Source organism: Geotrypetes seraphini, chromosome 11 (assembly GCF_902459505.1).
Source record: "Geotrypetes seraphini chromosome 11, aGeoSer1.1, whole genome shotgun sequence".
NCBI classification, from domain to species: domain Eukaryota; kingdom Metazoa; phylum Chordata; class Amphibia; order Gymnophiona; family Dermophiidae; genus Geotrypetes; species Geotrypetes seraphini.
In genome coordinates this window covers 97,678,000-97,691,649 of record NC_047094.1, presented here as the reverse complement: position 1 = coordinate 97,691,649, position 13,650 = coordinate 97,678,000, and the positions used below count along the sequence as shown (strand labels likewise).

Below are 13,650 nucleotides of genomic sequence, written 5' to 3'. Positions count from 1 at the left end.
AAGATCTCTAGATCCAATAACCAAATCAGTGCGCTGTTCAACATCTGGCGCTCCCTAACCACAAAAAAAGACCCACGTTCGCTTCCACCATCCCTATCAGCTGATGCCCTTGCAAATTTCTTTAATGAAAAGATTACCACTCTAAGATGCTCCTTCCCTCCCACAGTCTCCTACAACTCCCTGACCTCCATTGATCTCAATCCTACCTCACCTGTATCCACCCCCATTCCTGCCGACAGATCCTGGACCGCCTTCGAGCCTGTCTCTGAACCGCAAGTCTCCAAACTCTGCCACAAACTAAAAACTTGCAAGTGCATTTTGGATCCTTTCCCCTCCTATCTATTCGATAATATCCCTACACAGGCCATCGCTTCCCTCACCGACCTCATAAACTCTGCCCTAACATCGGGCCTTTTCTCCCCCGACATGGGGCACATTTCACTGTCCCCTCTACTGAAAAAGGCCGACCTTGATCCCACCATTCCATCTAATTACCGTCCTATAGCAAATATCCCTCTCCTAACCAAGTTATTAGAATCCATCATATCCACCCAACTCTCATCCTACCTAGAACGTTTCTCTATCCTCCTACCCCACCAATTCGGCTTCAGACCCAACTTCAGCACCGAATCCCTCTTGGCCTCACTAATCTCTAAGGTGCAACAACTCCACTCTCGAAAAAAATTCGCTGTTCTTCTTCAATTCGACCTCTCCGCAGCCTTCGATGTCGTTCACCACGACATCCTTATCTTCCAACTCTCCGAAATAGGCATAAGCTCCACAGTCCTTGACTGGTTCTCTAAATTCCTACGTTTCCGCTCCTACACCGTAAACACAAACGGCTCCTCATCCCCCGCCTGGAAGCCGAAATGTGGAGTCCCGCAAGGCTCACCCCTCTCTCCTATTCTTTTCAACATCTACATGTCCTCTCTGAAACTCCTTCATCTATCCCCCCTAGAAACTCTCTACTCCTATGCTGACGACATCCTCATCCTCCTCGAAACCGACGCGAACCTCTCGAACCTCACTGAGAACATCTCCACATGTATTACGAACCTCCAATCCTGGGCCCAATCTGTACAAATGAAACTGAATGAGTCCAAAACCAAACTCCTTTGGCTCGGCCCAATTTCAGATCATTTACCCACCTCCATCCCTCTACCTTCCGGCCCCACTCTTCATCTTGAGTTTTCAAGCAAAGTCCTAGGCATCATCTTAGACTCCTCTCTCTCCTTCAACGATCAACTCAATTCCCTAGTAAAAAAATGCTTCTTTAGCCTCCACATGTTAAGAAAAGTAAGATCTTGTTTTCATCATTCCCATTTCGCCATCCTCGTCCAATCCACCATCCTCTCTAGACTAGACTACTGCAACTCCATCTATATAAGCCTAACTAAGAAAAACCTCCATAGACTTCAGCTAATTCAAAACGCCGCTGCCAAGCTTATTTTCGCAAAGGGCAAGTTTGATCACGTTTCCCCACTCCTCTCCAAGCTTCACTGGCTCCCAGTATACTCCAGAGTCCTCTATAAATGTGCCTGCTTAGCCTTCAAGATTCTACATGGCGTCCTTCCTCCCGTTATCCCACTCTTTTGGAATTCATCAAACCCACTCTCTTCTAGACCCTCCCAAAAACTGAAACTATCTTTCCCGTCTATAAAAGGTATATCCCGCGCAGGAAAACTTGGAACATCCCTCCCCTTTAGAACCACTAAACTCTGGAACAACCTCTCATCCCCGCTCAGAAATTCTAGCTCCTTCCAAGCCTTCCGTAAACGCTTGAAAACTTGGCTTTTCTCAAAAATCTAATCTCCTCCCGTTCTCTAGTACCCTGCCCCTCTCTATCCTCTCTGTCCCTCTCCTATACCCCTTCTTTGTAATTCCTTTCCTCTTATCCTCTGTAAACCGTGCCGAGCTCTGCGCTTGCGGAGATGGTGCGGTATACAAACCTAATGGTTTAGTTTAGTTTAGTTTAGGTAAGGAAGAAACTTAGGTATAGCTCAAAGAAATGGCAGACTGTAGAACAAGCCTGTTCTTTATTCAAGGATACGGTGAGCGAGGCACAAAATCTGTATATCCCCAGATTCAGAAAAGGATGCAAAAAGAGCCGAACAAAAGACCCGGCGTGGATAACTAAAGAAGTGAAGAAAGCGATAGGTGATAAGAAAAATTCATTCAAGAAATGGAAAAAGGGTAAAACTGAGGAGAACTAGAAAGAACACAGGAAGTATCAAAAAGAATGTCACCTCATGGTTAGAAAAGCAAAAAGAGAATATGAAGAGAGGCTAGCCAGGGAAAACCAAGGTTGTCTGGGCCACCGAGGAGCTATCAGGATCATGGTGGCTAATTTGTGCTTAAGCTTGACTAAGGTCTTTAGAATGAGAGGGATTGGCGGAAATGCATAGAAGAACTTGTTTGTTCAATGAGGTGAGTACTGTGTGGAGCAGAATTGAGGCAATTTGTGGTTGTGGGGAGACACAAACAGGTCTATCTGAGGAGTCCTCCAAAGAGAGAAGATGCGGCATATGACTATGATGTCGAGAGACCAATCATGTGGTTGGAGAAATCTGCTGAGCTTGTCGGCAAGGGCATTCTGCTTGCCTTGCACATATATACGTTAAAGGGAAGCAGCTGGCTAGGGATGAGGTGGGACCGTTGGATGACGGAGATAGGAAGGGTGTGGTGAAGGAGGAGAAAGAAGTGGTAGATAGACTAAACATGCTATTTTCATCAGTATTTACAAATGAGGACACATCCAACATACCGGAACCTGAACAAATCTTCAAAGGAGAACAAAAAGAAAAATTAACATCCCATGGAAATAAACCTTGAAGACGTACACAGGCAGTTAGAAAAATTAAAAACTGACAAATCACCAGGCCCGGACGGAATTCACCCTAAGGTGCTGAAAGAGCTTAAGGAGGAAATAGCGGAACTACTACAGCAAGTTTGTAATCTATCCCTGAAAACAGGCATGATCCCGGAGGATTGGAAGATAGCCAATCAAGAAGGGTATTACAACCAGAACAAAAGAAGTTATCCTGCCGTTGTATCAGGTGATGGTGCGCCTGCATCTGGAGTACTGCATCCAATATTGGTCGCCATACCTAAAGAAGGATATGGCGATACTCGAGAGGGTTTAGAAGAGAGCGACACGTTTGATAAAAGGTATGGAAAACCTTTCATATGCCGAAAGATTGGAGAAACTGGGGCTCTTTTCCCTGGAGAAGCGGAGACTTAGAGGGGACATGATAGACACTTACAAGATCTTGAAGGGCATAGAGAAAGTGGGGAGGGACAGATTCTTCAAACTTTCGAAAACTACAAGAACGAGAGGCCATTCGGAAAAATTAAGAGGGGACAGATTCAGAACCAATGCTAGGAAGTTCTTCTTCACCCAACGGGTGGTGGATACCTGGAATGCGCTTCCAGAGGGTGTGATAGGACAAGGTACGGTATTGTAGTTCAAGAAGGGTTTGGATAATTTTCTGAAGGAAAAGGGGATAGAAGGGTATAGATAGAGGGTTACTATACAGGTTCTGGACCTGGTGGACCCCCACGTGAGCGGACTGCTGGGCATGATGGACCTCTGGTCTGACCCAGCAGAGGCACTTCTTATGTTCTTATGAATCAATGTCTACGAGCTCTCTGTGGAAAAAGTCCAACTTGTTCTCTGAAGAGTTGCACTGGTACTCTTGGCTCAATAGTCGGTATCATCGGTGCTGCAGGGTGTCAAGGGGTCGGAGACCTCAATGAGGATGCATACCTTGTAGGAGACTCTGCCTGCACTGAAGGCATCAACTCTTGGCCTGTATCAAGGGACTCGATGCTGTAGAGCCCTGTGATGCATATTGGGAAGAGGATGGCTTCTTAGCAGGCTTGCCCGATAGAGGAACAGTATACGATGTTGATGTCAGTACCGCTGGTTCAGATTTATTATTGGAGTCCATAGCCGAGCCAACAGCTTTTTCTGCTGGATACTTTGAGTTTTTAATGAGCATTTCTGAAGAGTTTAACAACAAGTATAAGGGTCTACTCGATAGTCAGGCCCCAAACACTGTAAACACCAACTGTGCGGGTCATTGATGGAAATAGGGCACTGGCACCGACATCATTTTTTAAAACCGCTTGACATGGATAGAGAAATCTTGGCGAGGGTAATCAAGGAATTGAAAGGGACTATAGCTGAACTGCTTCAACTAATAGCCAATTTATCAATCAAATCGGGAAGGAATCCGGAAGACTGGAAGGTGGCGAATGTTACGCCGATCTTCAAGAAAGGTTTGAGGGGTGAGATCTGGGAAACTACAGACCGATGGGTCTAACTTCGGTACAGGGAAAGATAGTAGAGGTGCTGATAAAGGACCACATCATTGAGCACCTTGACAGACACGATCTGATGAGGACCAGCCAGCATGGCTTCAGCAAAGGAAGATCTTGCTTGACGAACTTGCTGCACTGCTTTGAGGGGGCAAACAGGCAGATAGACAAGGGTGACCCGGTCGACACTGTATATCTGGATTTCCAGGTGTTCGACAAGATTCCGCATGAACGACTACTTTGAAAAATTGTGAGCCATAGAATCAAGGATGAAATACTCACGTGGATTAAAAACTGGCTGCCAGATAGGAAACGGAGAGAGAGGGGGGGGGGGTAAATGGACAATACTCGGACTGGAAAAGCATCACCAGTGGAGTGCCACAGGACTCGTGCTCTTCAACATATTTATAAACGATCTGGAAATTGGTACTACGAGTGAGGTGATTAAATTTGCTGACGATACTAAGTCATTTAGAGTAGTGAAGACGCAGGAGGATTGCAAAGATCTGCAATATGACATAAACACGCTTGAGAAATGGGCTGCGACATGGCAAATGAGGTTCAACATGGATAACTGTAAGGTGATGCATGTTGTGACCAACCCAGCACCAGTGCTGGCTTACTCCCAAGAAATGCAGCATCAGGAACTTACAGTCCCTTACCAAAAGAGCTGACCAGGTCAGTAGTCATAGTCAAGAGTCAGCTGGCTACTTCCCAGGCAGTGAAGCTGAGCAAGTCAAGGACTGGTTACCTAGCCACACATAAAGGACACATCAGGAAAGGTATATTTCTGAGCCAAGAAGGTTTACTGATTTGTGAAGATAAGCCTGTTATTTTGAGACAGTCCCTTAAAAAGCAGTATGGAGAAGCCAGGCTCCTTAGCTTAGAGAATCAGTTCCCCTCCTCCGCTCCAGGTGCAGCGGGCGTGGCTATCCCAAGCATAAAATGCAGGGCTTGGAACAGCTAGAGGAAGGGGAGGAGCAAGTGAAGCAGCCTCAGGAACAGTGGTGAAAGCAGCAGAAGGAGCTGGTGGAAAGGACCAAGGGAACAAAGCAGTGCCTTGCTAAGCCATGGTGGAGCCAAGAGGTGGACATGCTTGAGGAGGGACTGGCTTCACCCCAAACCTCCAGCAAACCACCAGATTGGGGAGCTATGGATACCACCTGTGGGCCAGAGGAGGTCAGTTACCTTTCTGAAGTTATGGAGGTGGGTCCATGAAATGTTAAACCTCTGAACTGTTTGGATTAGGTTTTTTTTTTTTTTCTTTGACTGTTTAAACTGGGGCTGGGAAGCCAAAGCTTCTACAGGAGGAAGAAAGAAGCTGAGTTATGGGGAGATTTGTTTTTTTTCTGTTTTCCCCTATCAGTGTTGGAAGTTTTTCTTTCACTGCATTTCTTTTGGCTGTGAGATGTTTTTGTTTTGTTTTTTTTTTCTTTTCTTACTGCTTAGTTTGGCAGTAAGTGCAGCCAGGTGTGGGTTATTAGGGAATGTGTATCTGAGGGAGAAGTTTCAAGAGCCATGCAAGTCAGACCCAGAAGATTGGCATTTATTTTGTTTTTTCTTGAATGCTAATGTGTGAACTTTCTCTCTTTCGAGTAAGCAGGACCTCACTCACCAGGTCTGATGAAACCCCCAGAGATCACCGGCAGCGCAAGTAATTGCAACAACTACAGCTCAGTGGTAAAGTTTGCTGTCTACCATCTCCCTGTTTAGCCTTTTATGTTTTTTTTGTAAAGTTTATTGCATTGCTAGCCTTGGAAAAGCAAAGGACTATATTTTTGTTGTGCTTTTAATGAAAACCTTGGTTTGGATTTTCTTTGTGTTTTATAATTGCCAGCCTGGCCATTCTGACTTGAGCCCAGTAAAAGTGTTGAATAAAAACTATTTTTTCATTACACTGGCTGTTTTGTATGGTGGTGATTTTTGGCTACTACAGCCAGTATACCGGCTGGTCCTGGTCAAGCTCCAGGGCCAGTGCTTACTCCTAAGAGTTACCCTAGTTCTAGGGCAGGGGTGTCAAAGTCCTTCCTCGAGGGCCAAAATCTAGTCGGGTTTTCATGATTTCCCCAATGAATATATATGAGATCTATTTGTATGCACTGCTTTGTATGCTAATAGATCTCATGCATATTCCTTGGGGAAATCCTGAAAACCCGACTGGATTGCAGACCTGGAGGAGGGACTTTGGCACCCTTGTTCCAGGGGAACACGGCAGGAATCCGAATCTAGTCCCCACCAGCGCCCTCTGCTGTCCTGACTAGAGGCCAGGTGGGTGACAATGTCGGTAAGAAAAATCTTATACACGAATACAGGATATCCGGGGCGTTACTTGGAGAGACCCCCCCAGGAAAGAGACTTGGGAGTGCTGGTCGACAGGTCAATGAAGCCATCCGTGCAATGTGCGGCGGTGGCGAAAAGGGCAAATAGGATGCTAGGAATGATTAAGAAGGGGATCATGAACAGATCAGAGAAGGTTATCATGCCGCTGTACTGGGCTATGGTACACCCTCACCTGGAATACTGCATCCAGTACTGGTCAACGTACATTAAGGACACGGTACTATTCGAAAAGGTCCAGAGAAGAGCAACTAAAATAGTAAAGGGGCTGGAGGAATTGCCGTACAGCGAGAGATTAGAGAAACTGGGCCTCTTCTCCCTTGAAAAGAGGAGACTGAGAAGAGACATGATCGAAACATTCAAGATATTGAAGGGAATAGACTTAGTAGATAAAGACAGGTTGTTCACCCTCTCCAAGATAGAGAGAACGAGAGGGCACTCTCTGAAGTTAAAAGGACATAGATTCCGTACAAACGTAAGGAAGTTCTTCTTCACCCAGAGAGTGGTGGAAAACTGGAACGCCCTCTAGGGATTCAAGACAAAGTTAGACAAGTTCCTGCTGAACCATACGCAGGTAAGGCTGGTCTCAGTTAGGGCACTGGTCTTTGACCTAGGGCAGGGGTCTGCAACCTTTAAGACATAAAGAGCCACTTGGACCCGTTTTCGAAAAGAAAAAAAAACTTGGAGCCGCAAAACCATTATAAAACAAATCTAACACTGCATATATTGTTTCTTATCTTAATGCTATATACAGGATCACTAAATTGAAAATAAAATCATTTTTCCTACCTTTGCTATTTGGTGATTTCATGAGTCTCTGGTTGCACTTTCTTCTTCTGACTGTGCATCCAATCTTTCTTCCTTTCTTTCAGCCTCCTGTATGTTTCCTCTCCTCCAGACCTCATTCTCTCCCCCAACTTTTTCTTTCTGTCTCCCTGTTCCCCCTTCTTTCTGTCTCCGTGCCCTCCCCCAAGCCACTCGGTTTTGCTGCCACCGCAATCGGGGAACAGCCCCCAAGCCACCGCCGTCCCAAGCTTTCCCTGCAGAAGTGTTGCGCTGACCAGCATTCCGCTCCCTGACGTCAATTCTGACGTAGGAGAGGAAGTTCCGGGCCAATAAGGCATTTCTCCTCATTCCATCCAGCCTGAGCCCTATCTCTCCTTGATCCAGCATTTCCCTTCTGTGTCTGTCAGAATTACCATTCCACCTATTTTCCAGCATCACCCTTCTTTGTGTCCATCTCACCTATATCCCTATCTCACCACTTTTTCAGAATCTTCATTTGTCTCTGTCCTTATCTTTACGCCATGTTCACCATTTGCCCTTTCAATGTCTTTATCTCCCCCCCCCCACTTTTTCAGCATTACTTCTATGTCTCTATTTCACCTCCTCTTCATGTCCCCTCTGTATCTCTATCCTTATTCAGTAGGTCCTGCTTACCCTTTCTCTTCTTTGTGTCACTATCTCCATTTTCAGCTTTCCCCCCCTTTTCCTTTGTTACTGCACCCTGTAGCTAGAATCTTTCCACCCTCCCTCCACTCCGGCCCAGCCCAGTATGAAAGATTTCCTTTTGTTTCCCTCCCCTCTCTCTTTCTCTCTCTCTTCTCCTCCCTCACCCACGAGTCCTGCATCTGGCCCTCTCCCTTCTACCTGCACCTGGCAACACCCCCCTGCTCCGCGGCTCTCTTCAGCAACTCGTCAGCAGCGGTGATCAAGACAAGCTGCCGACATCGAGGCCTTCCCTCTACGAGTCCCGCCTTTGTGGAAAAAAGGAAGTTGAAACAAGCGGGACTCGCAGAGGGTAGGCCCCGACGTCAGAAGCTTGTGTCGATCACTGCTGCTAAGTTGCTGAAGAGAGCCACGGAGCAGGGGGTGTGGTCGGAAGCAGGTAGAAGGGAGAGGGAGATAGGAAGGCTGTAGATCTCCGGAGCATGACACCGACCCCGGCCAGGATGATTTCTTTTTCAGGCACCTTACAAGTCCAGCGTCGCGGCGGGAAATAGCCATGCTGAGCAGTGAGCTCAGCACTACAGAGATGAAAGCCTTGCTTGCTGATTGGTCCGGCGGCACGGCGGGGCGGGGCCGCCGGACCAATCAGCAAGCAAGGCTTTCATCTGTATATGTGCTGAGCTCACTGCTCAGCATGGCTATTTCCCGCCGCGACGCTGGACTTGTAAGGTGCATGCCTGCGTGACACACTACCGGAGCCGCAGCAAAGGTGGAAAAGAGCCGCAGGTTGCCGACCCCCGACCTAGGGGCTGCCACAGGAGCAGACTGCTGGGCATAATGGATCACTGGTCTGACCCAGCAGCAGCAATTCTTATGTTCTTATATTCTTAGTGGTGATACCAAGATGAAAAAAGAAGGCTGAAAGGCCCGACTTAGGTACCAAAAAAAGAAAAAAAAATATTTTTTTGACGGGAAGGCAACACAAATTTGGACAGCACTTCACTCTATGGAAAACAAAGAACTGAGGTACCATGAGCCGACATTAGGAGGGAAGGCACTTGTGCATGCGCAGTGCAGGCAATTGCGAAGTTTCTAAAAGCTTAAAGTGGCAATGCACTTTTGACAATGTCTGTACTGGACTCCATGAATAATGTCACCCACATGTGAGAATATGCTGCCTGCTTCTCCTAGGACAACTGATAAATTATCCATTTTTATAAACAAGTGGATTTATTTTGAGCAGACTTTAGAATAACTTTCATTTCATATCATACCGAAAAAAGCAAAAGAAAACCTACCTTATTTGCAGACTTGTTTATATATGACCTGCAAAAAAATCCACACACACAGTATATAAAGCAGAACCTCATATCTATTGGGGGAAAAAAAATCATTTTTTTCCAAACATTTCCATATATATTAAAGAACTATAGAGTACAATAACAACAATGAATTCAGTGTAAGTTGTAACTAAGATGCCAGTAATATGTATATTTTATATAATATTACAAAGAAAACAAACTTAAAAATGTAAGCTGGCTAGTAGTACTCATATGTAGAATATTACAAATAAGCTGCACTGAAAATGAAATTGTAAATATGGTGCAGAAAACCAGTAATAAAATTCAAATAAGAAAGGGGCAGGCAATGAGGATTCCTCATTGTGGAGAAAGAGACAAGGAAATGCCTGAAGATTAACTGCCCTAGAAATAAAACTGGATGGGCTATATGGATGTTACAGACATTATCTGTCCTTATGTGTTACATTAACATTGGTATAATTTTCAAGCAAGATTTTCTTAAAATCTTTTTTGTGTCTTATAGTCATAAGTACATTACTTTACAAAATATTATTTTATAAATACATGCTGGCTTACAATGAAGTTGAATGTACAAGTTAATTATCAATTGGCATCTATTCCACATACCATACCTCAAGTCACACCTTTCAAGGTACCCTGAAATAGAGCTCAGCAGGAGCAATGAAGGAAAAATTAGGTACTTAGCTCAATAATCCTCTTTCCTGTAGAACAGCATACAATTTCTAACTCGCGAGTTGGATTGCAGAAGATGTCAATCATTTTTCTCAACTCTGCCTCCTCGTCTCCTTGGGCAGTGCCCTTTCTCTTCAGTATGTATAAAACAAGTGATAACCCTTAAAAGAGAGAAATTACAAGAAGAGGTTCGGGGAATTCCCTGGTAATGTTAATTGCAATCTTCTCTGCACAAGAAAACAAAAAGACCGTAAATATTGAATAAGAACTGGAAATGTAAAAGTGGAATCAACTTCTCCACCTACCTGTGTGCAACTGGCACTAACACTTGTATAGCTCTTTGCAAATAAAATACTTAGAGAAATTCCGATATTCTGCATTTTCAAAATTCAGTTCTCATTTTTTTGGCTGCCACAAGGCCAGTTGATGGAAACTCAAACCCAGAGTGTACTCCAATGCAGGCATTTTAGTCATTTGATAGGGTGGGGCATAAGAAATCATATGCTGTTCTATAGGAAAGAGGATTATTGTGGTAAGTACCTAATCCTTCCTTTATGTACAAAAGGCATACGATTCCTTACTGATGGGACATACCAGAGCAGTCCCTCATCCATTTGTGCTGTTACATCCATTCTGTAAAATTTTATAAAGGTATGGAGAGTGGACCAAGTGGCCGACCTATAAATTTCCTCACTCGGCCCAAGATAAAACACTAGTGGAGTGAGCTTTCAAGGTCACTGGTGGGTGCTTACCACAGCTAATATACTCTACAGAGATAGCCATGTGTATCCATCGTGATAGAGAAGCCTTAAAGGTTGGTCTTCCCTTGCGATTAGAACTGGATAAGACAAACAGGTGCTGGGAAAGACGAAAGTCATTTGAAAACTCCAGGTAGCGCTCTCCAAACATCCAGCAACTGTAAAACCTTGTCCTGCTTCTTCTTGCCTGACTGAAATGCAGGAAGTCAAACTTCCTGATTGATGTGAAACACCAAAACCATTTTTGACAGAAAAGAAGGCACGGTGCACAAGGACACCCCTATTTTTGTGATTCTGAGAAAAGTCTCTCCACATGATAGAGCCTGTAGCTCCAACACCCTCTTCCAGGATAAGGAGATTGTTATTAAGAAGATTGTCTTTGCAGTAAGATCCATGAGAGATGCTTCTAATAAAGACTCATACAGGGCTTAAGAGAGAGCTTGTAAGACAAAGACAACATAGGAAACTGCTGCCGCAAGGATGCTTTGCCTGCTCTAGTCACCTGAACCTTGAGAGATCTGACCATCAAGCCTTTTTCCAGGCCTTCCTGCAGGAAGGACCATACTTCAGAAATGGAAGCCCAACCTGGTCTGTCTGTCTGACCTTACAATACTGCTAGAACAGTTTCCATGCCTTAGCATAGGTCATCACTGACAGTGGCTTTTTAGACAGTTTATAGTTCATTATTTACATTCTACCTTTATACAAGGCAGATCACATCTTAAGAGAGTCATGATAACCCTATTTGAATATCCTCTGTACACTAAGACAGCACACGTTCAACCGCAATGCCATAAGACCAAAGCGTTCTGGATTGTCTAAAAAGTGATGGGCCCCCTGAGACAGAAGACCCTAATGCAGCGGCAGTTTGAGACAGCTGTCCCGCTGCAACTGAACTGGATCCGCGCAACATGGACAATGTAGCCTATCCAGAGCCATGAGGATCACTAATCCCCGATGGGCCGCTATCTTGCAAATGACTCAGCCTATAATTGGCCACAGAGGGAACACATACAAGAGCTCTTTTGTTGGCCAAGGCTGCACTAGAACATCCATCCTGATGCTTCCCAGCTTGAATCTTTGACTGAAGAAGTGATGGGCTTTCCTGATGGCTGCCAACGCCATAAGATTGACCGTCAGTCAACCCCAGTAACTCCCAATGCAACTGAATGCTCTCTGAGACACCGACCATTCTTCTGGATCCAGGGTGTGTCTGCTGAGATAGTTAGTCTGAAAACAAAAGGAATTGACCCCAAAATATCCACAGAGAAGAAAATCCAGAGAAAACCAAAAAAACTCTGTGGAGTGACGATGTTCCTAAATGGACTTTATTTGAAAGTGTCAAAGTTCCAAAGGTACACTGAAATCATCCACATAAAATAAATTCATCCACATAAAAATAGGTTATCCACATAAAAGCCTTAAATGACCTAGTCCGCTAGGGATATAGGACCCAACACGGTCCGCGTTTTGACAAAAAGTCTTCTTCAAGGGTCCCTGGGAGTCCTATAAAGGTGAATACGTGGAAAACAATTGTGTGGTGAACGTATTCACCTTTATAGGACCCCCAGGGATCCCTGAAGAAGACTTTTTGTTGAAACGCGGACCGTGTTGGGTCCTGTATCCCTAGCGGACTAGGTCCTTTAAGGCTTTTATGTGGATAACCTATTTTTATGTGGATGAATTTATTTTATGTGGATGATTTCAGTGTACCTTTGGAACTTTGACACTTTCAAATAAAGTCCATTTAGGAACATTGTCACTCCACAGAGTTTTTTTGGTTTTCTCAAAATAAGTTAGTCTGGACATTGTCCACTTCTACATGAACCTCTGCTATGGCCTGTAATTAGACTTCTGTCCAGTGGAACAACAATTGGGCTTCCAGCTTCAGTTGAGCACTCTTGGTTTCCTCTTGCCTATCAATGCACACCATAGTTGAAGCATTGTCTGAGAAAACTCTGACAGCTTTGCCCTTCAGCCATGTCATAAAGAATTGTAGGGCCAACTGAATGGCTCTCAAATCTAGTCTGTTATATTCTCTGTGAAGGCAATCATCAGCCTTGTGCTGGGTGACCCTCGTAGTGACACCCCCAACCGTAAAGACTGACATGATTCATTAGGAACACCCAGGGCTTTAAATGGAGAGGACGAGTTCTGGAGATCGTCTTTAGTCAGAGCAACCATCATAAACTCTGGTACGTCTCCGCTGTCCATGCTAACTCCATCTGGAGACAGTCTAACTGGGGTGGGGGGGACCAATGCACCAGTATGGCACTCTGTAGAGGGCAAAGGTGAGGTCTCAGCCAAGGAATCACTTCTGTGGTCGTCACCATGGACCCTAGGATCTGCAGATGTCAGACTGTAAATTGTTTCAAGGGGGGATAAGTGGAGGAGTTTTAGGGAGGACATATAGATGTTGAAAAGGATAGGGGATAGTGGATAGCCTTGTGGGACTCCACAATTCGGTTTCCAGGGGGAGGATGAGGTGCCATTCATGTTAACAATGTAAGAACGAGAGCGGAGGAATTTAGAGAACCAACCTAGGACTGTGGAGTTGATACCTATCTCAGAGAGTTGGTAAACAAGAATATCATGGTGAACAATGTCGAAAGCAGCGGAAAGGTCAAATTGTAGGAGGACGGCGAACTTGTTTCGAGAGTGAAGTTGTTGAACCTTTGAAATCAGGGAAGACAGTAGGGATTCGGTGCTGAAGTTAGGACGAAAGCCATATTGATAGGGTAAAAGAATAGAGAATCTAAGTATGATGAGAGTTGGGAAGAAATAATGGACTC

At 44.9% G+C, this 13,650-nt stretch overlaps 1 protein-coding gene across 1 annotated transcript in view; it reads right to left on the bottom strand.

Annotated features, from left to right (window-relative positions):
• Nucleotides 1-13,650, bottom strand: part of SYCP2 (synaptonemal complex protein 2) — a 406,987-nt gene that overhangs the window by 180,367 nt on the left and 212,970 nt on the right. The window contains exon 22 of the mRNA XM_033914513.1: nt 9,405-9,432. Within this exon, the coding sequence (XP_033770404.1) occupies nt 9,405-9,432 (28 nt within the window). The remainder of the gene's footprint in view (nt 1-9,404; nt 9,433-13,650) is intronic.